Below are 25,569 nucleotides of genomic sequence, written 5' to 3' on the forward strand. Positions count from 1 at the left end.
AGCCAATCCTTCCTTTGCCACTAGCTCTGTGACCCTAGGAAAGTCCTTCAGTGTCTCAATGCTGTCCTGGTCCCTATCATTAATTCAGTTGCTCTTAATCTTTTCTGTGTTAAGAAAACACAAATGACCTCCTTTAGTATTCTGGGGAAGATGATTAACCAGTATATAACAGAGGATCTGGAGCACAATAATAGCTTAGTAAATATTTGCTGACTGACTGCTGACTAAATGTTTTTAAATGCATAACAAAGAATATACAGGATTACAAAGGAAATACATTTATATTGAAATAATCATTATCAAGCTATTTAAAAAAAAAAAAGGCCAAGTGAGTAGATCTCAGGTTAAGAACTTCTGACCTGAATGACGAAGAGCAGGTTAATTCTGGGTTTCATAAAGGAAGCTAGGGAGATCAGGAAAGGTCCTGGGTCCTGCATGGAGGGTGTGAGGTACTGAGTGGAGAGAATGGTAAGGATGAAGGCTGAATGACCTCATATCAGGTCCTTCCTACTTTGCACGAGAGGGAAAGAGTTAGAAAACAGGAAGCACTGAGATACAGAAAGGAGATGGAGAGGAAGGATCCCTACCAAGTGGGGAAAGGACATAAAGCACAGGCTTCAAGCACTGGGCTTAGACCCTGGGCAAGTCATTTAACCTCTTAGTCTCAGTTTCCTCATCTGTAAAATGGGGGTAGTAATACCTTACAGGGTTGTTGTGAAGTTAAATTGAGATAGCATTTGTAAAGTGCTTTGTTAACCTTAAAGTACTATGTTAGTGCTAGCTATGATGATGATGATGATGATGATGAACCAAATGCAGGGGTGGGTGTACTGGTCAATATTTAACAAGTGGCACTCCAAGAAGGGGGAAAGTATGCATGACACACTTTTAAGTTTCATCTACATTATTAACATTTTCTCCATCACTTTCTTAAATCTTCTAGACAGTCAACTAAATAGTAAATCAAGCTCTGATTTGCTGATTTCAGAAATCTAAATGCTCACACTGAAAATTTAACCATCAGCTCTCTCTCATGACAGTTCAAATTAGTTCTAGCACATTCCTGACTATATGCCTCTGCTTCTCATAATGTGAAGATTTCATTTCTTCCCTCTTCTTTGTTGCTCCCTTATAGGATTAGAAATCTAGAATTGGAAGGAACCTTAGAGTTCTCTTATCTATAATATATATATATATATATATTCCAAATATAACTAAATATATCAATTTAATATTTTACAAAGGAATTGTATTTGTATTCACATGAATCAAATATCCTGCATTGTTGGGCACTTTATTCTACAGGTGAGGTAACTGCACCCCAGACGGGTTAAGCTACTCGCCCATACCACTATATAGTCAGGAGCGGGGAACTGACTGCCTTGAGGCCACATGTGGCCCTCTAGGTCCTCAAGTACAACCCTTTGAATCCAAATTTTTTTTCTGTGAAGTTTGGGTTCAATCAAAGGGTCACACTTGAGGACCTAGAGGGCCACATGTGGCCTCAAGGCTGCTGGTTCTCCTCCACTATACCGTTCTACTTTATCTTTCTAAATCTGTTCTCTCTCCTTTTCAAAATGTGATTGAATTTGTCATAATAGAGACCTGTTCCCAGAGTATTAATTTGTCAAAGTATGATCATCCAGGTTCAAAATATACATGTATTTTGTGGGGAAAGGAGTTCCTAGTGACCATACAAAGATAGGATTCCCCACTTTCAGGGGCCTGCCCTTCACTCACCCTTAGGATCCGGTTGAAATCTTCTTTGTCCACTCTTAAGAAATGGCAATTATCTTCGCGTAAAACGATGGAGGCCGCTCGTGGTGCATCATTGACCAGGGCTAACTTCCCAAAGTCGTCTCCCTCATGTAGGGTGCACACCACTCCCTAAACACAATGGGAGATTCTAAAGAGACTGTTAGAACAGGAAAGCTGCCCCCACCACACCCCCCAGAGCCTCCCTAGTCCATCTGGTGTTCAAACCACAAGAACATAGATGCATTTTCCTGGGTTTGACCTGTCTCAGGGTGCTTGAGGAAGGATGTATCATAAGAATTCAATTTCATTTTCCTTTCGACACTGTTTTAGATTAGCTTTCTCTAACAGATGAAACCACATTGAGTTATATTCACATGGTCTAGGACCTACCTTAAGAAATTCATACACTATAATCAACAGGGAGGAGAGCACCAAAAAAGATAATACCATACAGCACGATGATAAAGTGGGATCATTTCTATAAGAGAAGCTATATTCTCTTTATTAAATCAGATAACCGTGTTGTTGCAAGCTCAATGCTAGTACTTTAGTGTTAATTCTTACAATTACAGCAGCAAATGGAGCATATTAAGGTTTCAAAAAGGGGGAAAATACCTTGCCATAAATGACTACATTCACTGATCCTTTTAGGATAATATACCAGGAGGTACCTTCTTCACCCTGGTTAAACACTGCAAGAAGAAGTAGAAAAGAAAGAAAATACTGATAATAATAATAGAAGTACATCAATATAAATTGCAGTTTATGCAATTATAATTTTTTTTAAAATCACCACCCTGACAACATTATACATTTATTCCAGAAGGAAAAACATTACTACAAAACTTTAACCTATTCAAGGAGATTAAAATAAAATGTTTCTATAATGTTTGAATTTCCACTGACCTCCTGCCCAGGTACTTCATTCTGGCATGGAGGGGGTCATAAATTCTCAAATATTATTCTACGTATTTTTCCCCCTAATAACTATTTATTTAGCATAAGGGTTGGCAAACTATGGCACGAGGGCCAAATTCTACCTCTGTCTCTTTTTGTACAGCCAGCGAGCTAAGAATGGTTTGTATGTTTTAAAAAGCAAAAAAACTTTATTTAGAAATGTAAAAACCTGTCTTAGTTTGAGGACCTTAAAAAAACTGGCAGCAGGCCAGATTTGACCTGGGGACCATGATTTGCCAATCCTTATTCTAGACTCAGAATATAAGTCTAGAAGGTTCTGTTCAAGCTGGAAATGTTTCAAGTATAGACCATGGAGGCTGGGTATGACCATTGCCTGAGGGCCAGCCTACCTGCATGGAGAGGCTCATCATTAGAAGATTGGCCACCAGGTCACATTAAGGTTATAAAGGTATAAATGCTTTCATGCCACAGGGTATCATGGTATAGAAGGACTGCAATTGGCATTAGTAGAAAGGAGTACCTACACTCATGAAATCATGAGTCCTTTATATACTGAAGTATAATACATATAAGGGGAACAGAACCATTTCTCCATTTGTTCTATCCTTTATTTATCTTTTTATCTATTTATTTATCTATTCTTCATCCATTCATTAATTTATTTTTTATTAAATGTCAGTTTACCAGTAATCCTTCATTTTCCAAATAGATGCTAGTTTCCATAAAGCAGGAAAAATCAGTACACCTCCAAAGAATTTTTTAAAAGTTTATAAGTTTATAGTTTGTGAAGGAAATGTAAAATTATATTACAGCTAACATTTGTAGCTCTTGCTATGTGCCAGGCATTTTACAATTATTATCTCATTCAAACCTCACAACAACCCTGAGATGTAATTGCTATCATTATCATCCCCATTTTACAGATGAGGAAACTGAGGCACACAGTGACTAAGTGACTTGTTCAGAGTCATAGAACCAGGGGCAGCTAGGTGGCGCAGTATATAGAGCTCCAGCCTTGGAGTCAGGAGGCCCTGAGTTCAAAACTGGTCTCAGACACATAACACTTGGCTGTGTGACCCTGGGCAAGTCACTTAACCCCATTGCCTTACCAAAAAAAAAAAAAAAAAAAGAGTCATAGAACCAGTAAATGTCCCAGAGTGGATTTGAACTCAGTTCTTCCTGACTCCACTGGCACTCGATTTAGAGTTAAAGGATTTGGGTTCAAATCCTGTCCGCAGCTGTGTGAAATTGGGAAAAATCACTTAGCATCTCTAGACCTCAGTTTCCTCATCTGGAAAATAAGAGGTTTGGATTAGATGATCTCTAAGGACTTGATGAGCTTCAGTTCTTATGACTCAAAAGCTCACCTTTATACAGGATGTCCTAAAAGTCTTATGATAGTTTGAGGTTTAACTGCTGTAAGTGCCCTTTTGGGACACTTCTATCTAACACTCTGAGGCTTATAACGTGCATTCCTCACAACCCACCCTGTGAGGTCAGTGATACGACTATTATCCCCACTTTCCAAACAAGGCAGCTGTGACACAGAGAGCTTAAAGAGTTTAGTTATCTGGAGGAAGGGAGGGTTTTGTATATCATTTCAACTGGAGAACTATGGAGTCACAGAAGTATTAGAACTAGAAGGGAGTTTATGCCTTTAAAAACATTATTCTGAGAAGTGGTCCTTAGCCTTCCTCAGAGTGGCCAGGGGTCCTTCGCATAAAAAGAAAGGGAAAAAAAGGTTAATAACCCTTTCCATTGTGGATAATATTCCAGACCCAAAGCCAGGTCAACCTGGGTACAAGTCCCACCTGTGACACAAAATAGCTGTGTGACCCTAGGCAAGTCCCTTAACCTCTCAGTGCTAGAGACCATCTATTCCAACTACAGGATTTAATAGATAAAGAATAAGAGCCTCGGGGAGGTGGAACGACCAGAGCTTAAGGTTTAAAAAATAGCTAGTTATTGGCAGAGGTAGGCAAGGAGAGCTAGTTTAGATGCTCCCAAAAGAATCATGGGGCATCTAGGTGGTGCAGTGGATAGAGCATCAGGCCTAAAGTCAGGAAGACCTGAATTCAAATCCTACCTCAGACACTTACTAGCTGTGTAATCCTGGGCAAGTCACTTAACCCTGTTTGCCTCAGTTTCCTCATCTGTAAAATGTGCTGGATAAACCACTCCAGTATTTTTACCAAGAAAACCACAAATGGGGTCACGAAGAGTCACAGCAATGACAACGAAAGAATCATAGAGGTAACTTGCCCAGTTCCCCCATGCTTCAGGTATTGTTCACAATTTCTGTAGCTGATCTGGATAGGAAGTGAGAGTACTTGTAGGCCAAATGCGTTAGAATCTTAATGACTAGTAGAAATTACTCAAGCTGAGCGCCAGAAATAGAAAATCTTCATGTACCACCCCTCCCTTCTCTCCCAAATGGCCACTATCCTCCACAAATAGCTTCCCAGGGCGGGTGCTTTTAAGAATCTCAAACTAGTCAGCACCTTCAACAAGGGTGCCTTACTTACATACTGTCCCTCCTTTGGCATGGGACTCAAAGATGAGAACCCCGGCTAACTCTCGTTTCACCTAAAAGAAACAGAGGAGAAAATTCAGAAAAGGCAGGCTTATTTAAATTATATTTGCTTTTCTCTGTGAGGCTAATCCTATGCTTTCTTGATCCACAGACCTCTCTCCCCTGGTACTCTGCTGCCTGCTTCTTCAGGGCAAATTTTCCTTTCCTTTCTAAAAGTTCCCACAAGAGTTCATTTAAAAACCAGTCAACTAGCATTTATTAAATTCTTACTGTGTGCCAAGGACTGTGCTGGGTTCTGGGAATACAAATGCAAGTTGAAAGACAGTCTCTGCCCTCATGGAGCTTACACTCTTTAAGGACTTTATCACATTATATCTGCTCCTTCAAGGCATGAGTTATAGTGTTGAATTTATACCGAATTACTCTATATTTATTTGTAATTATTCTGTATATACTTATATATGTATTTGTGGTCTTGCCCATCAAAATGTAAGATGAATTCCTTGAGAGTAACGATTATGTCATTGTTTTTGTATCCAGCATCTAGCCCAGTGCACAGTAGGCACTTAATAAATGCATACTTGTTCATTTATTGATTGATTCTTTGTATTGGCATATACAGCTTTTGTAAATGGAGTAGGAATAGTAGTAGTAATGAAATATTAATATTATGATAAGAAAGTCCTAGGCAGCAAAGGTCTCATATATCATCTCCTGACCATTTCTGTTGACTCAAAAATGTTACTGAATTGAAAAGGCAACTTACTGTTGTGGAAAGATGTGATAAGGCCTTAATGTGAAGCAGTTCTTCATAGATAATCTCCAGATCATCTACAGTCCTCTGGCCAGGCCTGCAAGGGAAGAGCATAAAGGAAGTGATGAAGGGAAAGAATACATTAAAAAAATCTGAGTGGACTGAAATATGCTGTTTATGGAAATAGATTTACAAGCCAGTAAAGTGGTTGGGAATGTCTTCTCATTAAATTGAAATCAACAGAGGGAGAGATTTATGCCATTACAATTCCTAAAGGAACTGTTGAAGTAAACATGCTTGTTGGTGGAAGGAAATGAAATAAATCAAATGAAAAAAGAAAAAAAAAAACCCAGTCTCTTCTCTTCCTTTGTCTTAGAAAAGAAAACACCCAGGACCATAGAACCATAGATTTCATGTTGGAAGTGACCTGAGAGACCTTCACTTCCTGCCCCTTCATTATTCAGAGAAGGAAACTGAAGCACTCAAAGGTGAGATGACTTGCCCAGGGTTACACAACTAGTAAGTGTCTGAGAAGTGGGAATTGAACCCAGGTCTTCCTGACTCCATACTCAGGCTACAGCATGAGAAGTCACCTCCCACATGATGTCACTGATTATTTCAGGATATAGATATTAATTCTTTATCAATAAAAACTTGAAATAGCACAAAAGTTAATTGAGAAAAGCATCTAGATCTGTATTTACTCAACCTTAATTCCTCGGGATCCTTTGTTACTCCTTTAGTATAGGATAATAATAAAAATAATGATGACCATTTATTTGACTTAAGGGGTCAAAATGGTTTTAAAAACCTCAATATTTCCCTTCACTTCTGAGAAGAGGGCATCTAGAATTATTCAGAGGAAAGGAGAAAGGAGCAGGAGGGAGATTCTAAAGAAATGAATAAGGAATATTAAATGATGATTTGAGAAAGCAGATAAGCTAGATTCAGAGGTATAAAAAGAAATGCAACCTCAAATGAAAAGAATATAAATATAATAATAATAATAACTATAGCTAGCAGTCATATAACATTTTAAGGTTTGCAAAGTACTTTACAAATATTATCTCATTCTATCTTCACGATAACCCTGAGTGTTACAGTGCTAAACAGTGCTATTATTATCCCCGTTTTATAGATAAGGAAGCTGACTTGCCCTGGGTTACATATCTAGGGGCTAAATTTGAAGTCCAGTCTTCCTGAATCCAGGTCCAGTGACCTATCCACTAAATCACCTATAAAAATTGGAAGGGGATAAGATTATATTTGTCCAGTGCTTAGTCAAATAGCTCGACAATCTATGAGCACTTTTGTGGTGAGAAAAGAATTGGGAACAAGTGGCTGCCCATAAACTTGGGAATGGTTGAACAAACAAGCTATTTACAGAATAAATGGAAAATAATAAACAGAGCAAAGATAGTAACAGTAAGGGAGAAGGAAAAGAGAAAGGATGGTCCCTTGTGAATTTCAGAGAAGTAAGTATTGTGAGGCATCATATTTTCTGAGTGATGAGAAATAACAATTACTATTTTCTGAGTGATGATAATGAATACAATGGAATATTGTAGAGCTATAAGAAATGATGAACATGAAGAATTCAAAGAAACACAAGAAAACAAATATGAATTGATACAGAGTGGAGTGAGCAGAACCAGGAAAACAACATGGTTACTGAATTTAGAATAAATACAATGACCAACATTGAATTCGAAGGCCAGATAACTATAAATGTCAAATGTGACAAAGACTTTGTTGCTGCATCAGTTGATTGAGTCTGACTGTTGCTGAGATAGCAATAAAATGTTTTTAAAACCTCTGTATGACTAAAGGTGAAACAAAACATCCCATAATAGAAAATTGGGTTAAGATACATTTTAATATATATTTTTGTGGGTGTGGTGACAGACAGAGAATTGTATAGGCAAGGGTGCACTTTAGATCTCATCATTTTTCCAGTGATTTCAAAGCAAATCAAAAGCTATGGTACTGAAATCCAGCTTGATTTGCATTTCCTAGTTCATTCTCCATAAGGGGATCAAAAATAAGCCAATGGATCTGAGATCCAATAAGAGGTAACCCCATTTAGGCTCTGCCAAGGATCTCCAGTGAAAGACATAATCACATGCCAATCTAATGTGACATGGTGGGACCTAGAAGGTACAGGCCCCATATGGGGACATACCTATAGGACAAGGCTCAATAGCTAGGTCTCTAATGCAGCCAGGGCCTTCTTAGTGGGGAACCTAATCTACTACTTGACTTACACATGGGGATTTTGGAAGTAGGACCCTTAAGGATTTAAAAGTCAATTGAGTCACCTCCCATCCATCCCCCCATTTTAAAGGCAGCTAATATGAAAGATTCAAGGTAGGTGTAATAGGATTATGGTTCTTCAATACAAGCAGAAACCCTGCTGCTCCCCTTCTCTACACTAGCTGCAAATACCAAGATAACCAGACTAGAAACCTTGCTAAGAGCAAAAGCAGTAACCAAGCCTCATTCACACCTCTGTGGGGTGTGGTGTCATGGAGGGAGGAAGGAATTAAACTGGGGGAAGGAAGGGCCAGAATTAGATCTGCAAAAGTAAAGAAGTAATTTAGGTTATGGGATTTTTGGTCTGTGCCTTTCTAAAGTTTCTAAAGCAGGAAGGCTCCTTATAACATTTACGTGTGTGTGTGTGTGTGTGTGTGTGTGTGTGTGTGTGTGTGTGTGAAATGGACATGCAGATTTATTCTTAAGGTTTCAAAGATGCACTATCCTTCAAAATGGGTAGAGGCTACTAAACCACTAACAAAGGATTTGCATGCTCAATTATTTTTGCAATAGAAATAATAATAGCAGCTAGTAATTATATAGCATTTTGAGGTTTGCAAAGCAATATATGTGTATATATATATATTATATATATATATATACGTATATGTTATTTTATTGAACCTTCACAATAATGTTGTAAGGTAGGTGCTGTTACAAATGATGAAACTGAGGCTGTGAAGTGACTTGCCCAGGGTCACACAGCTAAGTATCAGAGCCAGAATTCAAACTTAGTTCTTCCTGACTCCAAGTCTAAAATTTTATTTACTATGCCACCTAATGATGGACTGCTTTAGACACCTTTGTAACCAATCCCCCTTGTGACAAATAGCATATTTTTGAGAAAAATGGCTGAAGTTAGGGATGTACATAGAATATTGCCCTAGGACATGGTGAAACTAACAGGCCCCAAACCTGGGACCTAGAGCTTTATTTGCAACATGTGCTACAAAAGTATACAACTTAATACAACACAATAATAACAATAAATACACAAATAGCTATAATGCAAGATGTCATGAGGCAGCCAATGACTTAGTAGATAGAGCACTGGAACTAGAGTCAGGAAGACCTGAGTTCAAATCCAGCCTCAGACACTTCCTAACTGTGTGACCCTGGGCAAGTCTCTTAACCTCTGACTCCCTGACAAAACAGATCCACTGGATCCATTGGAGAAGCAAATGGAAAACCACACCAGTATCTTTCCCAAGTCAACCCTAAATAGGGTGACAAAGGGTCAGACATGACTTAAACGACTGAAAAACAACAACAGAAGATACTATAGGATAACATTATTGTGGAGTTACAAAGCAAAGGGGGAACAGATAATCAAGGAAACCTTGCTAGAAACAGCATTTGAACTAAACTTTAAAGGAAGGCAATGATGGGGACATGGAGTATTCCAGGCATTGGGAATGCTGTGAAAAAAATTACAGAGGTACATAAGTACAGTCTGTATTTGAGAGGCAGAGGATGTGGTCTGGCTTAGTTGGAATATAAAATGGGTTGAGAAAAACAGTATGGGCCAAGGTAAGAGGTATCTGATCTCCAGGCTGTAGACTTCATAGTTTATCTGAAAGGCAACAGTGAGCAGTAGTGAAATGACAAGCTATATGCATAAGAAATTAGATTTTAGCAGTGATATGAAGGATAGATTGGAAGAAGATGGAAGTGAGAAAATCTGTGCAGAGATTACTTTGAAAGTCCACGTAAGTGATAATGAAGGACTTGTAGTAGGGTAATAATAGACAGAAATGAGGCGGGGGAAAAGATGTCACAGAGGTAATTAACACAAGGGATATAATAGGTGAGTGAAGAGGAAGAGTCAAGATTAAGTTCAAGAAGACAGGAGACTGGATGAATTGTGGAGCCACAGATAACCATAGAAAGAGCTAATAAAGTTAGAAGGAGGAACAAGGTTAGGGGGAAAGATGATGAACTCCATTTTGAGTTTGATATGCTGAAGGGACATTTAGGTAAAGATACAGTGTCGGCACACCCGGAAATACGAGTCTGGAGATCTGAAGAGAGATCGGGGCTCAGAATAGAGTCTTGCAGAGCTGAGGCTGAAAGATTCATAAAAGGGGAAGCATAAAAGTGAATTAAACAGAAAATAGGGTCAAGGATGGATTTGTGGAATAGTCACACAAAGGGATCAGGGAAGGGACAAGGATGCAACAAATGAGTAGTCGAAGAGGTAGGAGGTGAACCAAGAGAATTTCTTATGCTCTTGGAAAATATCCAGTGGGGCAGGATGGACAATTATTTTTAAAAGCTGCAGAAAGGTCAAGGACGTGGAGGGCTGACCACCAGCCCCCAGATTTTGCAATTAGAGTAAATGACTTGCCAAAGTCACATAGCTAGCCAGCAGCAGAACCAGTACTAGAGCTCAGATCTCCTAAGACCTGTTCTACAAAATTAATATAGTAAACATTGATGCAAAGAAGGGCTCTTTACCCAAAGCAACTTCCATATCCGGGAAGACTGTCTATAGTGCCAGTATTTTGATGAGTTGCTTACTTCAAATTCTCAAAAAGGATACTCCTGAGTGCTTTATACTGGTCCAATCCATTGCTTAGTTACCTGGATACTTATTACTTTCTCTGTGTTTCAGAGACAGATGGGAGAAAGCATAATGAAATAGAAAGAAACTTGGTCTTGGATTCAGAAGACACAAAGGAGAAATAGAGGAATTTTTCTTTCTCTTTTTTTTTTCAGAGAATGGCACACAACATTCATGGTATAATCAATCAATAATCATTTAATAAGTGACTACGTGCAAGCAGTGTGCCAAGTGCTGGAGATACAAAGCCAAAAAAGTGAAACAATCCCTCTCCTAATCTAGGAGCTTACCTTCTGTTAGAGGAGAAGGCATATACATAGATACACATATAGGGAATAAATATGTAAAAACATACATACGTGAATAAGCACAAACACTAGCTTGAGCAGGATGGCACTAGCATTTGGGGGCATCAGGAAAAGCTTTGTGGAGAAGGAGGTACTTAAGTAGCATCTTGAAAATATTGATGGGTTCTCTAAGGAGAAGTGCAAAAAGCACACTGGTCTTGGGTTCAGGAGCCTTGCGTTCAAATTCTTGATGTATAGCAGCTGTTTGTTCTGGAACATATTAATTGACCTCACTAAGCCTGAGCTGTGAAGTGGGAATTCAAAAAACTTGTACTCCCTGCTTCACAGGCTGGTTGGGAGAAAATCTCCCAGTAAATATTAAATCACCAGAGAAATGGGAGATAGTGTACCAACGCCTGGCACAAAGTAAGCACTTACTAAATGTTTGTTTAACTGAAAGTTCCTTGCCTCAAACCATACTCTGTGCAGCTACCACCAAGTGATTTTCCTGAACAGTAGGTCTGACTATAGCAATCTCCATTCTCCAAAACTCTAGTGTCTTTCTATTGACTCTATGATCAAATAAAAACTTTGATGTTTAAATCTCTTCACTCCCTAGTCCCTTCCTACATTTCCATTCCTTTTACACATCATTCTCCTTCTCATACTCTGAGATCCAGCCACCCGGGCCTGCCACTGTTCCATTCCACACGTCCAACCTCTTTTCCTTTGTTCAGACTGTCCCCCAGACCTGGGATGTACTCCTTCCTCATCACTGCCCTCAGGAACCTATAGTTCCCTTTAAGACTCAGTTCAAGTGTTACCTTCAACAGCAAGTCTTTCCTGATCCCCTCAGCTACAGGAACAATCCTTTCTAAAATGACCTTGTATTCATTTTGGATTGTGTGTGTGTGTGCCCACGCTCCCACCTCCCACACTGAAATGTAAAATTGAGGACAGTAATGATGTCATGTTTGTCTTTTTATCTCCATTGCCTAGCACAGTGCCTTGTGCATTTTGTTTGTTTCTAGCATCTTGTACAGTGCCTGCTCATTTTACACACAAAGAAACTGAGGCAAACAGGGTTAAGTGACTTGTTCAGGGTTATACAGCTAGTAAGTGTCTGAGGCCACATATGAACTCCGGTCTTCTAGACTCCTGCCCAGTGATCCTCTCACTGTACCACCTAGCTGTCCAAATGCTTAATAAATGCTTGTTAATTGATTTGTGTATTACCTGTATCAGTTATCCTACTGCATTAACAAATCTTGCTCCTAATCAAAAAACCCTATAACTTTCAATTATTAATTGTTTTTAAATCTCTGCTCTCACTGAAATATGAGTTTACCTCTGAAACTATCATGGAAAAAGAAAGATAACTATAATTTTAAAAATTCAGTGTTTAGGGAAAATGAGCCCTATTTGAAGTTGGAAATATAACCTGACGTTTCTGCTCATCAGAGTACAATTTTAAAATTGTATGGTGTTAGGGTTTGTGAATTGTGCAGGCCCCCCAAATCTTTTTTTCCCCTTCTGCTTCCTGTCTTTTAGTCATGAGAGGTCTAGTCAGAGCTTATGGCACAACATGGAAAAAGAAATGGAAAACTGGTAAAATTCAGCCCACCTTTGGGAATACATTTAAAAATATAATTAAAAAAAAAAAACCCTCTTAAGACCAAGATGCTTTGAATTTGTTGTAAGCATTCCCTGAAGGAGTCATGCAAAAGTTTATCTTGGGGGTGGGAAACCTGCAGCCTCGAAGCCACATGTGGCCTTGTAGATTCTCGGGTGTAGCCTTTTGATTGAATCCAGGTTTTATAGAATGAATCCTTTTATTAAGGGGATTTGTTCTGGGAAATTTGAATTCAGTCAAAGAGCTGTACTTGAGGACCTAGAGGGCCACATGTGGCCTTGAGGCTACAGCTTCCCCACCCCTGGTCTATTACAATAAAGTATTTCATGCAAAAGATTTGGGAAGGACATTTCTTTATTAGAGGGCGTGGAGGTGGAAAGCAGAAAAGTCACGAAGGAGGAGAAAAGAGGAATTGGAACTGTGAGTACTGAGGGAACAAGTCTATGCTGGTATGAGGGTGAATTAGGTAAGTTTATAGTGTTGCGTGAAACTCCACCCAGATTTAAGAGAGATGGGGGCCAGTAAGTGGTTTTAAGGTCAGACTGTAGTTTATAGACAATCCCAGGTACAGTGTAGCCCATAGATACTCTTCACACCCCTCCACAGTATGATCCTTGAATGAACAGAATCCATGGCCCCTCAGAAGTGACTTTTGGGGGCAGTTGGTCAAATGCTGATGTTTTTCTGGTAGTTATAACAGCACTCTATCCACTGCACCACCTCACTGACTAAATAACCACAGGCAAGATGTATCATACCAGGACCATAGCTAGTTTGGGTAGGTATGAAAAAGGAAATAGAATAAAATACCAGCAAAGCAACATTTAGGGGAAATAAGTGATGGCAATTGTCCAAGGGCTTCTTCTGAAAAGGGAGACTGGATGTAACATGTCCGTAAAATCTTGCCTAAAGGCTTTTGGAGTTTTAAAGGAACGCTTAATGGCCTTGAACACAGGGTCAGTTAGATGAGCAAGATCACAGAAAGAAATGATAATAACTAGCATTTATATAGTGCCTACTATGTGCCAGGCATCATACTAAATGCCTTACAAATATTATCTCATTTGATCCTCACAACAATCTGGGAGTTAGGGGCTCCTCACTTGCAACAAAGAAAAACAGTAAAAACAATTAGTATGACAATACCGTTTATGAAACATCTTATTCTCAGAGTCCTACTTCTCTGCTAAGAGGAAGGAAATAGGTTCCATTTTCTGTTCTCCAGGACCCAGGCTGATTATTTTAATTATTGAGAGTTTTGTTTTCTTTTAGTGACCTCATTTAAATTATAGCGGTCATTATTTTTATTGTTCCTTCTGTTTCACTAACATCAATTCAAACAAATCTTCCTATGTTTCTCTGAATTCATCATATTTGTAATTGATTATTGAACAAGGCTATTCTACTACATTCCTATATCAGTTTGTTTAGTCTTTACCCAGTTGATAGAATCCTCTTTCTTCCCAATTCCTTGATGACGCAAAAAAAAAATGCTGCTAGGCTCAAATTATCTCAGAGCATTTTTTTCTGGATCTCTCCTTTGTCCTTATAATAATTTATCTTGTATCATGCTTTTTTATGGTTACCATAGTGCCCACCCCCCACTCCAGTCAAATTCCATGCTCTGGTTGGGCAGAGTATTTGACCCATTTCATCTCTGTATACTTAGCACCTCACATGGTGCCTTTCACATTTTAGATGTTTAATTTACATTCACTGTTGAATTAAATGGGCTCAAATATTGGGGCTTATTTATCCCATTGGTTTGCAGGAAGAAGATGCAACATACAGTAGAAAGACCAATGGATTTGGAATGAGAAGATCAGCTTTCCAATCTCAGTTCTGCCACTATTTTTGTGAGTTTAGGCAAATCTAGTTTCTGATCCCAGTTTCCTCATCTATAAAATAAGAGACAATGACTAGGTGACCTCAGGCCCTTTTAGTTTTAAAAATGTGACGCTGTGAGGTAGAGCAGAGACTACAGTATTATGGATGAAATATATGTCAACAGATAGGAGATATCCCTGGGACATTGATTTTACCTCACTGTGGGCTTGTGGATACCCTGTACTGGAGAGGATATTGTATCTCTTGGGGGATGGGCACTCCTAGGAGTATTCTGGAAGGAGACTAATCACTGCTACCCAAGATATGAATACCAACTGTCAAAATTGTTCTGACTCTTTGGAAACTTTGCACCTGTTAGTAACTGGAGTATACTAGGGAACATGCATCGTCATCCAGTTACTACTAACACACATCGGAACGGCTCTAACTATACCTGAATGGTCCCTGAACCTGCTCATTTGTGATGTGACATGTGATGAATGACAAAGGTCTACTCAACACGCTAGTGGGGCCACACAGAGTGGATTAATACATTTGGAAGCTGTTTTTGTTCAGTCCTTTTTAGTCATGTCCCACTCTTCACGACCTTATTTGGGGTTTTCTTGGCAAAGATACTGGAGTGATTGGCCACTTCCTTCTCTAATTCATTTTACAGATGAGGAAACTGAGGCAAACAGGGTTAAATGACTTGCCCAGGGTCACATAGCTAGTGAGTGTCTGAGGCCAGATCTGAACCCAGGAAGAGGAACTTGGTGCTCTATCCACTGCAACACCTTAACAACAACAACAATACTGGAATGGTCCCTGAACCTGCTTATTTATGATGTGACACATGTGATGAATTATCAAGATCTACTCAATACACCAGTGGGGGGGGGGCACCATTGCCACACAGAGTAGATGAGTAAATTTGGGAATACAGGATACTTAAAGCCCAGCTTTTATCATGTAACTATATTAAGAAGCTTCAATAGCTCTCCATTGTATAAAAGGTCAAATTTGAAATCCCTAGTATTAAAATTAAGGTGCTCCAACACTCTATCCTAACCCTTCCGCTATATTTTGTCTCTAATTATTTACATGTAGCCTACACTTAAGCCAAACCAGAACACTTGTCATCCCTGACCACACCCCATTATACTTTCTGTTTCAAACGTCTTTCCAACAGAAACTATATTCTGTAACTTTGTACATAAAGGATTTAATAGGCTTAAGATTTAGGCTTTCCAGGTTGTTGTTTTTTTTAAATTATATGTCTGACAACTTTTTAGTAAAAGCGTCCATTCTATACATCCTCCTCTCAAGTGATTATGGTATAATATACCTAAGATAAATGCAAGGCATGATGAAAAATTGAGATCCTTTGTCTCACTAGGTAAGCAAATAAGAGATGTCCTAATGTGGATGAAAGACAAGAGCTGCACACTGAGTGATCGATTAGCTGAAGAAGAAACAGGCAGAGAAGATTTTTGAGCTACAGAGAGCTCACCAGTTCTGCTTGGGATCCAAGCAATTTGCAAAATATGAAGTCAGGATCTAAAGCATAGTTAGTTCAATCACTAAACCAGAGCATTCACAATTTCTTCAGATGACAGTGATCTTTTTGGTTATATCATGGCAAATGTTTTAATGCGGTTTAGAGAAGTTATGATTTAAAGGTAGGAAGAAATTTGCTTGTTTCTATGCCCAGCTTAACAAACTGCAAAGGCAGGCATTCATGAGAGAGGCTTGGGGCAGAGAAAGGGGATCTTCACTCCCTGCCAACTGTAGCACCAATTCAGCTGGACATTGAAATTTGCTCTAAGTCATAGGGACAAGATTAGGCAAAGCATCAGGGAGACTGGCCAACCTCTGCCCACCAAAGGAAATCAAACACTCCAGCTCTTCTTTGTTTGCTGGTGGTGCCCACTATTTAATACTCAGGTATAAAAGCCAGACTAAGCAATGTTATAGGCACAGGGAGAAAGAAACCAGCTGCCACAAGACCCGTAGCTGTGCACTGAAAACTAACTCTACCATGGACCTGTGCTGTCATGCCCTCTAGTGTTTTAGAAAACGTTCACCCCTCTCTACTTTCCACTGATCAGATCCAGATACTTTTCTTGATCTACCTTCCCCCCAAGAGCATCAAGTAATATTTTAAGCAGTGTGTCCTCCTACCATAATCACTGAACAAAGTAATAACTTTAAAAGATAGTTTCTCCTGGCAAACAGCAGCATTAACCCTCTTTCATACTTTATGGAGAACTGAGGGGGCAGGTGTGAAAGGACTGAGAAGCTATGCAGAACACACATTCTGCAAATCAGCACCAGCTTGTTCAAAAGGTAATGAAAGGGTCCCAAGGACTGAAAGCAATTTGGCTTTCAAGAGTAAAGGGAACACTCTGCCCTGAACAGGAGGAGATAACTCCCATGTACCTTCATAAGAGCAACCTACAAGGTTTGGACAAGTGAATCGACTCTCAAGCTACTCTCTGAGTGGCAGCCCATGGATGTAGCTGGTCTTTACTTGTCCTTCTCCAGATGTCACAGGGAGAGATATTAGGCATCCCTGCTTCTTTACAAACCTGCATGGTGCCCCATTGAAGTGGATTTGTCAGATCCTGCTGTGGGAAGGCCTAGTTTCCGCAGGGGATGCATTCTGGCAGCAATGTCTAGTTACAGACAGGAAAATAAATGGGGATGGATGGAGAAGCAGTTTATACATTAAAGGCTGGGAGGGCTCAGGTGATATTGGAAGCTCCTGGTAAATATAGCTTTATCAAGGAATTTATCAAGGTCAGAGACAGAGATCCTCAGTTGTTGGAACGTGGCTAAAATGCGGGATTTAGCCAGCCCCTAAGTGGCAGAATGGTATTGGCAAACGTTAATCATTCTTTGTCTCTCTGCTTTGCCTCCCACCCCATTTTGGGCCTTACCTAGTGAAGTCTGTAGGGGAAAAGGCTGTCTGCCCAGGTCCTTCAGAGCAACCCTCTGGTATCCTTGTTACCATGGGTACGGCGGATAAGACACACATCCAAAGGAGTAATTGTATAAATATCTGACCAGGCCAGGGTGGGCCCTCCTACAACTTATACAATGGTCACCTGCGAACAAGCCTGGCATTTTGAGAATCATGGACTGAAGTGGCTCATGCTGATTTCCATGATGAATCTGCCCTTTACTGAATCACCTGCTTTTCCCACTTCTAATTCCAGATTTTCTTCTCAGCCTAGCAGAACACATTTCTTTACTCCCTGTATTTAGATCTCCCCTTTTTGACTTCTCTTGAGGGGAATGTGAGCGTGCCAACATAGCAAACCCTCTTTTACCCTTCCTTCCTTCTTCCTCTTCCCCAGAATCACATTTGTTTTGTCTCATCATTCTAACAACCCTCCATTTAAAAGCTCATGATCAGGAATAATCTTGAAAAAGCAAAACAGATTCCTTTAAAAAGAAAGTAGAGTGAAGGAGGTATTCCAAGGATCTGGCAACCCGAGGCTTTTAAAGGGTCATTTCCCAATTCCACAGTGAATGTTCTTAGTCTGTCCCTTAGTTGTCTTTGTTCAGAAAAGCATGCTTGCATTTATCAGGTGCGATAAGGCACCTCACCTGTAATGCTTTGCTCATAAAAGGTTCCCAAATGTTTGCTGAGTTGAATGGAATGGAACAGAATAATGAGCCAAATCCAACGGCTTAGCCGAGCCACATCCTGCTGGGCTATTGGAGAAGCTTATACAAACCTGAACTTGATTCCCTCTTTACAGATTGGGAAACACAGAATACACAAATCTGTAGCAAATGGCAGAAAGTTGATGGGATATAGATGTAAAATGATTGAATTGTCACATCCAGGCACTAGTGTTCAGCTCAGGCTCTTTGAGTTCCGGGTGTTTGTGGGCTAGGGTTTTCCAGTGGATTTTTAAAAATTTTATGTGCCTAACAACTTTTTAGTAAAACTGTCCATTCTACACATCTTCCTTTGAAGCTAAAGACTAGGCACAAACTTGAAAGGCAAGCTTTCCTTTAAAATAACCAGAAAGAATACTAGATATGGAGTGAGGAGGCCAGCTTCCAATCTTAGCTCTGCCTCTCATCATATGATCTTGGGAAAATAACTTCTTTCTTCCTTAGTTTTCTCATCTGTAAATGAAAGGATTGGACTACACGACTTATAAAGGCCTTTTCAGTTCCAACACTTAAGTTCCATGATTCTAAGACTAAATATTAGAAGGGGAAAAGGAAGGTTCTAGCCAAGACAGTGTCATTGTCTCCTTACATGATCCTGGATGGGTCAACTTAAATATGCATATATGACACAGTATACCTAAAAATGCTCTGTAGATGTAATGGATCTCTTCTATTTTTCTTTTGCTAATAATACTAATCTTTCAAATATTTATTATGTACTTACTGTTGGAAAAGCACTGTTTCAGGAGGCAAAAAGTTTAAATAAAATACAGTCCCTACTGTCATGAAGTTTATAGCCTAGCAGGAGGATAAGACAGAAACAAAGATAACTATAAGACTTGCTATTACATAAGTTCATGGAGGAATTGCATAACAAAATCTACGTGATGTTCAAAGGGAAAGGAATTGTCATTAAGAGAATCAAGGAAGTTTTATGGCAGAGGAAGTGTTCGAATTGGACTCTAAAGGATGGGCAGAAATCCATGTGAAGAAGGAGGAAAAAGACATTCTAGGTACAGTGAACAGCATGGAGAAAGCTTAAAAGTTCAGGGTACATGTAGAAGCAAATTCAGTTTAGATAGTAGGGCTATGGAGAGGGGAATAATAAGAGAGAAGCCTGGAGTCAGGGATGGTACTGGAGTGTGGAGGCCCCTGGATATTAGGAAAAGAATCCCAAATGTCATGTAGTAGGCTTTAGGGAGACACTGTAAATTTTAAGCAAAAAATAATATGACCAAATTGATGCATTAGGAGAATTATAATAGCATCAGCAGGATGAAAGATGTATTAAAAAATGGCAGAACAGACGGAAAACATTTTAAGAGTCTTTTGTACCAAGGAGGTGGTAATGAGAACCTGTACATCATCATCCTCATCCTCATCATGATAATAACTAACATTTATACAGCACCTGGGACCATGAGGTAGCACAGTAGATAGAGTGCTGGGCCTGGAGCGAGGGTTCTTAAGCTAGGGGCCAAGACCCTGAGCAGGTCCATGGATAGATTTCAGGGGGTCTGTGACTGGGATGGGAAAAAATCTTTATTTCAATATAATTGATATCCATGAAAATTCTATGTATTTTATTTTATGCACTTTTAAGCTTTTAAGCACAATGCTGAGAAGGGATCTATACACTTTATGAGTTTACCAAAGGGATCCATAACACACACACAAAGTAAGAAATCCTGTCTTAGAGGGCTGCCTGGGGGACAATGAGTGATTAAGTGACTTGCCAAGGTTCACGAAGCCAGTATGTGAACCACAAAATCAGGACTTGAGCTCATGTCTTCTTGACTCCGAAGACAATTTTCACTAGCTAGGTGGTATAATGGATGGGGTGCTGGATCTATAGTCTGGAAGACGTGAGGTCAAACCTGGTCTCCAACCCTTACTATCCGTTTGACCCAGAGCAAGTCACTTAACCTCAGTTTTCTCATCTACAAAATGGGGATAATAATAGCACCAATCTACCAGGGTTCTTGATAGGCTGAAACAAGATAATATTTGTAAAGTGCTTTGCAAATCTTAGCATATCATATAAATTTTAGCTGTTGTTGTTGTTATTTGATTCTCTGACAGCTAGTACTTTTAATGATGGGCACGGAATTCAAAAAGATCTTGGCAGGCTATAATTTGGGGCTGAACTTAATAAAATAATATTTAGTATGGATAAATGTAAAGTCCAACACAAGTTTAAAAAAAATCCATCTCACAATACCATGATATGAAAGACATGAATTAAAAAACAGTTCAGCTGAACAAAACAATTGGAGATTTTGGTATACTGTAATGTCTTTATGAGTCAACAATGTGATTTTAGCTACCAAAAAGCTACCCCAGGCTTCATTAATAGAAGTGCCATGCCTAGAGCAAAACAGGTGAGAGTTTTAGTAGCCTCTGCACTGGTGATTCCACATCTGCTACCACTGGATTCTCTTCTGAGAAACACAACTAGAAGAGGGTGACCAGCTGCCAGAGTGATACAGGAATTCAAAACTATATTATATGAGAGATGATTGGAGATGTCAGTCTGGAGAAAAAAAAAAGTCCTAGGGTGAGGGGAGAGGGTGATGATAGCCATTTTCAAAATAGGAAGGACTCTTAGTTTGAAGGGTCTGATACTATGTGATTTCTAAGGGAAGATCTATAACCAATGAATAGAAGTTAAGGATGACAGTTTTGGTTCAATACACTAATTAGTGCATCCCTTGTTATTAATTGGTGGTGTCTGAGCAGAGGCTGAATGAGTGGGCATGTTGGATGTGGAATTCATTCTTTGGGCAAAGGCTGGGCTAAGTGAACCTTGATAGATATATTTTTTTAAAAATCCAGTGATTCTATGCTAGAGAACCCCTAGTCAGCTACTAAGGCAGGATTGGACTTAGACCTCCCAACTACATAGGATCCCAAATGACATTGAATCAGTCATTTCAAATCTTGATCATGCAATATCTTTAGGCATTTTCATTTATTGCAAAATTTACTTTAATTTACCATTATTATATATCACTTTTAGGAGGGAATGGAGGTACAACTGTTGCAAAATTGATGGTAAAATATAGGGTGCTACATCTTCCCCAAATCTGATAATCACTTGACTAGGTTCTTTCCTCCTACTTCTGCTGAGTGGTTGTCCCACTTGACCTCTGGTACTGGTCTCCACTTTAATAAAAGAGGTGGGACATAAAGTTTCTACTGACAGAAGAATAATATTGAAGCTCACTTAGACACCAGCTACCTGCGTGAACCTGTATAAGTCAGTCAATTGGTCAGTCAATAAACATTTATTAAGTGCTTACTATGTGCTAGCCACTGTGCTAAAGTCATTTCAGTTCCTTGGACTACAGTTTCTTTGTCTGTAAAGTGAATATAATAATATTTACATTTAATAAATATTTATAACAATAATATTTATATATTATTTACATAATTTTACATATTTACATAATATTTACATATTATTATCAGAGGTAGCTAAGTGGCATAGTGGACTTCAAGTCAGGAAGACCTGAGTTCAAACCAGGCCCCAGACATTTACCAGCTTTGTGACCCTGGTTAAGTCCCTTAAGTTCTGTTTGCCTCAGTTTCCTCATCTGCAAAATGGGGATGATAATAATTACCTACCTCTCAGGGTTGTTGTGAAGATCAAATGGGATAATATTTGTAAAGTGCTTTACAAAATGTTAAAGAGTTATATAAATGTTAGCAATGTTATAGATTACTTCACAGAGTTGTGAGGAAAGTACTGTGTAAACCTTAAAGCACAATACAAATATAAATTGTAACACAACTGTTATTATTAATTTAATTAACTATCAATATAACTATTAACCATTAATAATAACAGAGAGGCAGCTCGATAGACATAGCTGATAGGTAACCAGCTTCAGAGTTAGGAAGACTTGGGTTCAAGTCCTGATTCTGGCCTATACTGCCTGTGTGGCCCTAGGCAAATCACTTGGTCACTCAGTGACCTTAGGCAACTCTCTATGTCTATAAGTTGCAGATTATGTATCTACTTGCAATGGTAGAGGGAGTTTCCTCACCAGGAATTTCCTAAACCAATGAAATAATTGGTTCAAATAACAACAACGAGGACCAATAATAATAATAATAATTATTATTACAGTAGTATTACTTTATGTTTCGGGGATGGGGTAGAATAGTCAAGAGAATTTTAAAACAAACTGAATTTTTTAAAAGTCTCTATCGGCATCTTCCATTTGTGTGAGTTTAGTTAGTCCTTAGGTGTGTGAAAATGAAGGATGAGCAGTTAATTGTTCCCAGGGTGGTTAGATAATTACACTAGAAGGATCTTTAGGGAAATTATTTACTTCCACAATTTTTCATGCGGTAATTTAAGGGACAGTAAAGTGATAAACTTGTTCAACATCTGGAGTGGATGGAAGGACATACAGTGAGTTTTTCATTTAACAAAAGCTGGCCTCTGTCAGTTTCTTTCTCTTCTTACCTTGTCAGTTATTTGGAGAAAGGTTGAAAGCTCATAATACTAAGCACTGTTGGCTTTAGGAAGTCTGAGACCATATGACCCCACAGTTATCTGGATTTTAAAGTTTGTACCTTCAGAAACATTCTGACCAAACAGAAAGACCTTTAAAATCAGATTCACTTCCCGGCAGGGGTGTGCTGGTAAATGTTTAACAATCTAAGGGTGGAACAACACGCCTCGTGACATGCTTTTAAGATTAACCTGCATTATTAACATTTTCTCCATCACTTTCTTAAGTTTAGACCATCAACAATACAATAAATCAAACCCTGATTCATAGCTTTTGTGGATTTCTGAGGCGTAAATGCTTACCTTGAAAATTTAACAATTGCTTCCTAGGAGTTCCTAGCACACATCTGCCATCAAGACTTTAAGTGGGGCCTCATTCTTAATATTACCCACCAAATGAGGTTCTGGAAAGAAAATCTTTAGTTGATTAGGAAACCGGCTCTTGGTGTGAAAGCCCTAGTCTTGATCTGTCTATGGTTAATTCTTCTCCAACCTCTTAACCAATAACTACATGTAATACTAATTTATCAAATGAATAAACTCAAATTCTCCGGTTTTAGATCAAATATGCCACCCAAATTCACAACTGATCACAATTTTGTTCTTCTCTCATGTTATTTTACTTTCCTCTCCCTTGTTTGGAATAAATCTTCCCTTTGCCCATTTCTTAACTTGGCTTCTTTTAGAATTATAGAAGCTTAGTCCTAGAGTAGATAGAGCTTCTATATTCCAGTGCTACAAAGTGGGACTAACTTAAAAACTGCACAGAAAAGAATTGGGCTTCACCGGACTTTTAGGAACAATGTTTGGTGTCTTGTGCAATTAGCCAATGATCATAAATTAAGTGCTTCTTATATACTAAGCACTATACTAGATCATGATGATACAAATACAAAAGTGAAAAAGTCACCACCCTAAGGGGGTTGCATTTTTATAGGGATAGAAATGTATATATCTAGGTTTATAAAAAAAAAGTCTACAAAATTTATATAAGGTGATTTTGTTAGGGTTGGGGCTATAGCAGCTGGGAACATCAGGAAAAGACCTGTGGAAAGCATGGTGCTTGACCCAAGTGTTAAAGGATAGTACGGATTCTGAGATGGGAAATAAGGAGAGGAGGCATTTATCATTCCAGGCATGTGAAGCAGACACTGGAAAGGCAAGACAATGAGAAATGGTGTATCTCCTACAAAGAACAGTTAAAAAAGTCCAGTTTGACTGAAACATAGAAGGGGAGTGATATGTGAAAAGGCTAGAATAAGTTGAGGCCAAGTCATGAAGGACTTTAAACACTAAACAAGGGAGATTATATTTGATCCCAGAAGTAAGATAGAGGTGCTGGAGCTTATTGAGAAAGGAACTGGCAAATGTCACACCTAGCAGTGAGTACAAGATGAATTGGAATAGTGAGAGTCATGGTGAGCAGGAGACCATTGAAACAGTCAGTGAGCAGTGACGAGGTCCTAACTAGAATAGTGGTAGTGGTTGTGTGGATGAAGAGAAGGGGATAGATGTGAGAGATGTTGTGGAGGCAAATACAAGATTTGGCAACTGATCAAATGTGCAGGGTGAGTGAGAGTGAGGTGTGAAGGATGACACCATGGGTACAAGCTTCAGTGACTAAAAGGATGGTGGCACCCTTAACATCAATAGGAAAGTCTGGAAGAGATATGTGAAAATAAAGGATAAGTGATTAATTGTTCCCACAGGGGAACACGTTTTAGAGGAAGGATAATGAGTTTTTGACATTCTGAGTTTGAGGTGTCTCTAGGACATACAGTTCAAAATGTCTAACAGGTAGGTGGTGACATGGAACTGGAACTCAGGAGAGAAAGTAGGAACAGATAGATAGATCAGAGAATCATCAACATAGAGATGATAATTAACTCCATAGAAGCTGGTGAGCTTACCAAGTGAGAAAATGCAGAGTGAGAAGAAGGAGGAGCCTAGGGCAGAGCCTTCAGCTATACCTACAGTTACAGAATGTGATATGGTTAACAAACCATGCAAAGAGACTGAGAAGGAGCAGTCAGATATGGAAGAGAACCCAAAAAGAGCAGTGTCACAAACATCCCCAGATTGGAGAATACCCAGGGGGAGGGGTTGAGATGTCACATTTGGCAGAGAAGTCAAAAGGCTGAGGATTGAGAAAAGACTCCTGGATTTAGCAATTGAAGAGGTCACTGAGAACTTTAGAGAGGGCAATTTCACTTCAATGATGAGGTCAACAGACAGTGTCTTCTCTGCTTCCTTCTTTAAGCATCCTTGTTCCAGCTGGTCTCCTACTTCTGACTCTGAATATGTTGTCACCCCACATATTCATTTATTCCCACTCTACCCATGTCTTTTGCCCAATGTGATTAAAAAAAAAACAACAACCACCAAATAAGTTTCTTGGAAAAGGATCCTTGTTTGCATCAATTTTGTATAAGGTAACCTCCCACAGCCCGTAAATAATGGAAAATAAAAACTATAAAATTCAAAAGCCCATTTTTAGGATGATTCCTCTGTCTCAGGGCTGTAACAGCTGCATGATCAAACTGTCATCGTTCTCCAGCGTTTGCCCTCACCCACCCTCCAGGTCTGCACCTGCGAAATGGGGCATTGTGAACCACTCTGCCTGCCATGGCACAAAAAGCTAATTTCACATTCAAAATGTATGTTTTTTTTCCCTAATACCAATAGCAACACGAGCATGCCAAAAAAAAATCCCTTGAAGCTCTATTCTGTTTTTTAAACTATAGGACATTCTTTCATAGTTTGACAGATAA

At 39.1% G+C, this 25,569-nt stretch overlaps 1 protein-coding gene across 8 annotated transcripts in view; it reads right to left on the minus strand.

Moving 5' to 3' along the window:
* The window catches only part of RAPGEF4 (Rap guanine nucleotide exchange factor 4), a 256,826-nt gene that overhangs the window by 78,647 nt on the left and 152,610 nt on the right, over positions 1 to 25,569 (minus strand). For all 8 annotated transcript variants that reach the window (XM_027866117.1, XM_027866121.1, XM_027866124.1 and 5 more), the window contains 4 exons: positions 5,976 to 6,060; positions 5,202 to 5,262; positions 2,374 to 2,450; positions 1,741 to 1,887 (listed from right to left, as the gene is read on the minus strand). In XM_027866117.1, the coding sequence (XP_027721918.1) occupies positions 1,741 to 1,887; positions 2,374 to 2,450; positions 5,202 to 5,262; positions 5,976 to 6,060 (370 nt within the window). The remainder of the gene's footprint in view (positions 1 to 1,740; positions 1,888 to 2,373; positions 2,451 to 5,201; positions 5,263 to 5,975; positions 6,061 to 25,569) is intronic.

The sequence above is a fragment of the Vombatus ursinus genome, unplaced genomic scaffold, assembly GCF_900497805.2.
Source record: "Vombatus ursinus unplaced genomic scaffold, bare-nosed wombat genome assembly UNPS02014779.1, whole genome shotgun sequence".
NCBI classification, from domain to species: domain Eukaryota; kingdom Metazoa; phylum Chordata; class Mammalia; order Diprotodontia; family Vombatidae; genus Vombatus; species Vombatus ursinus.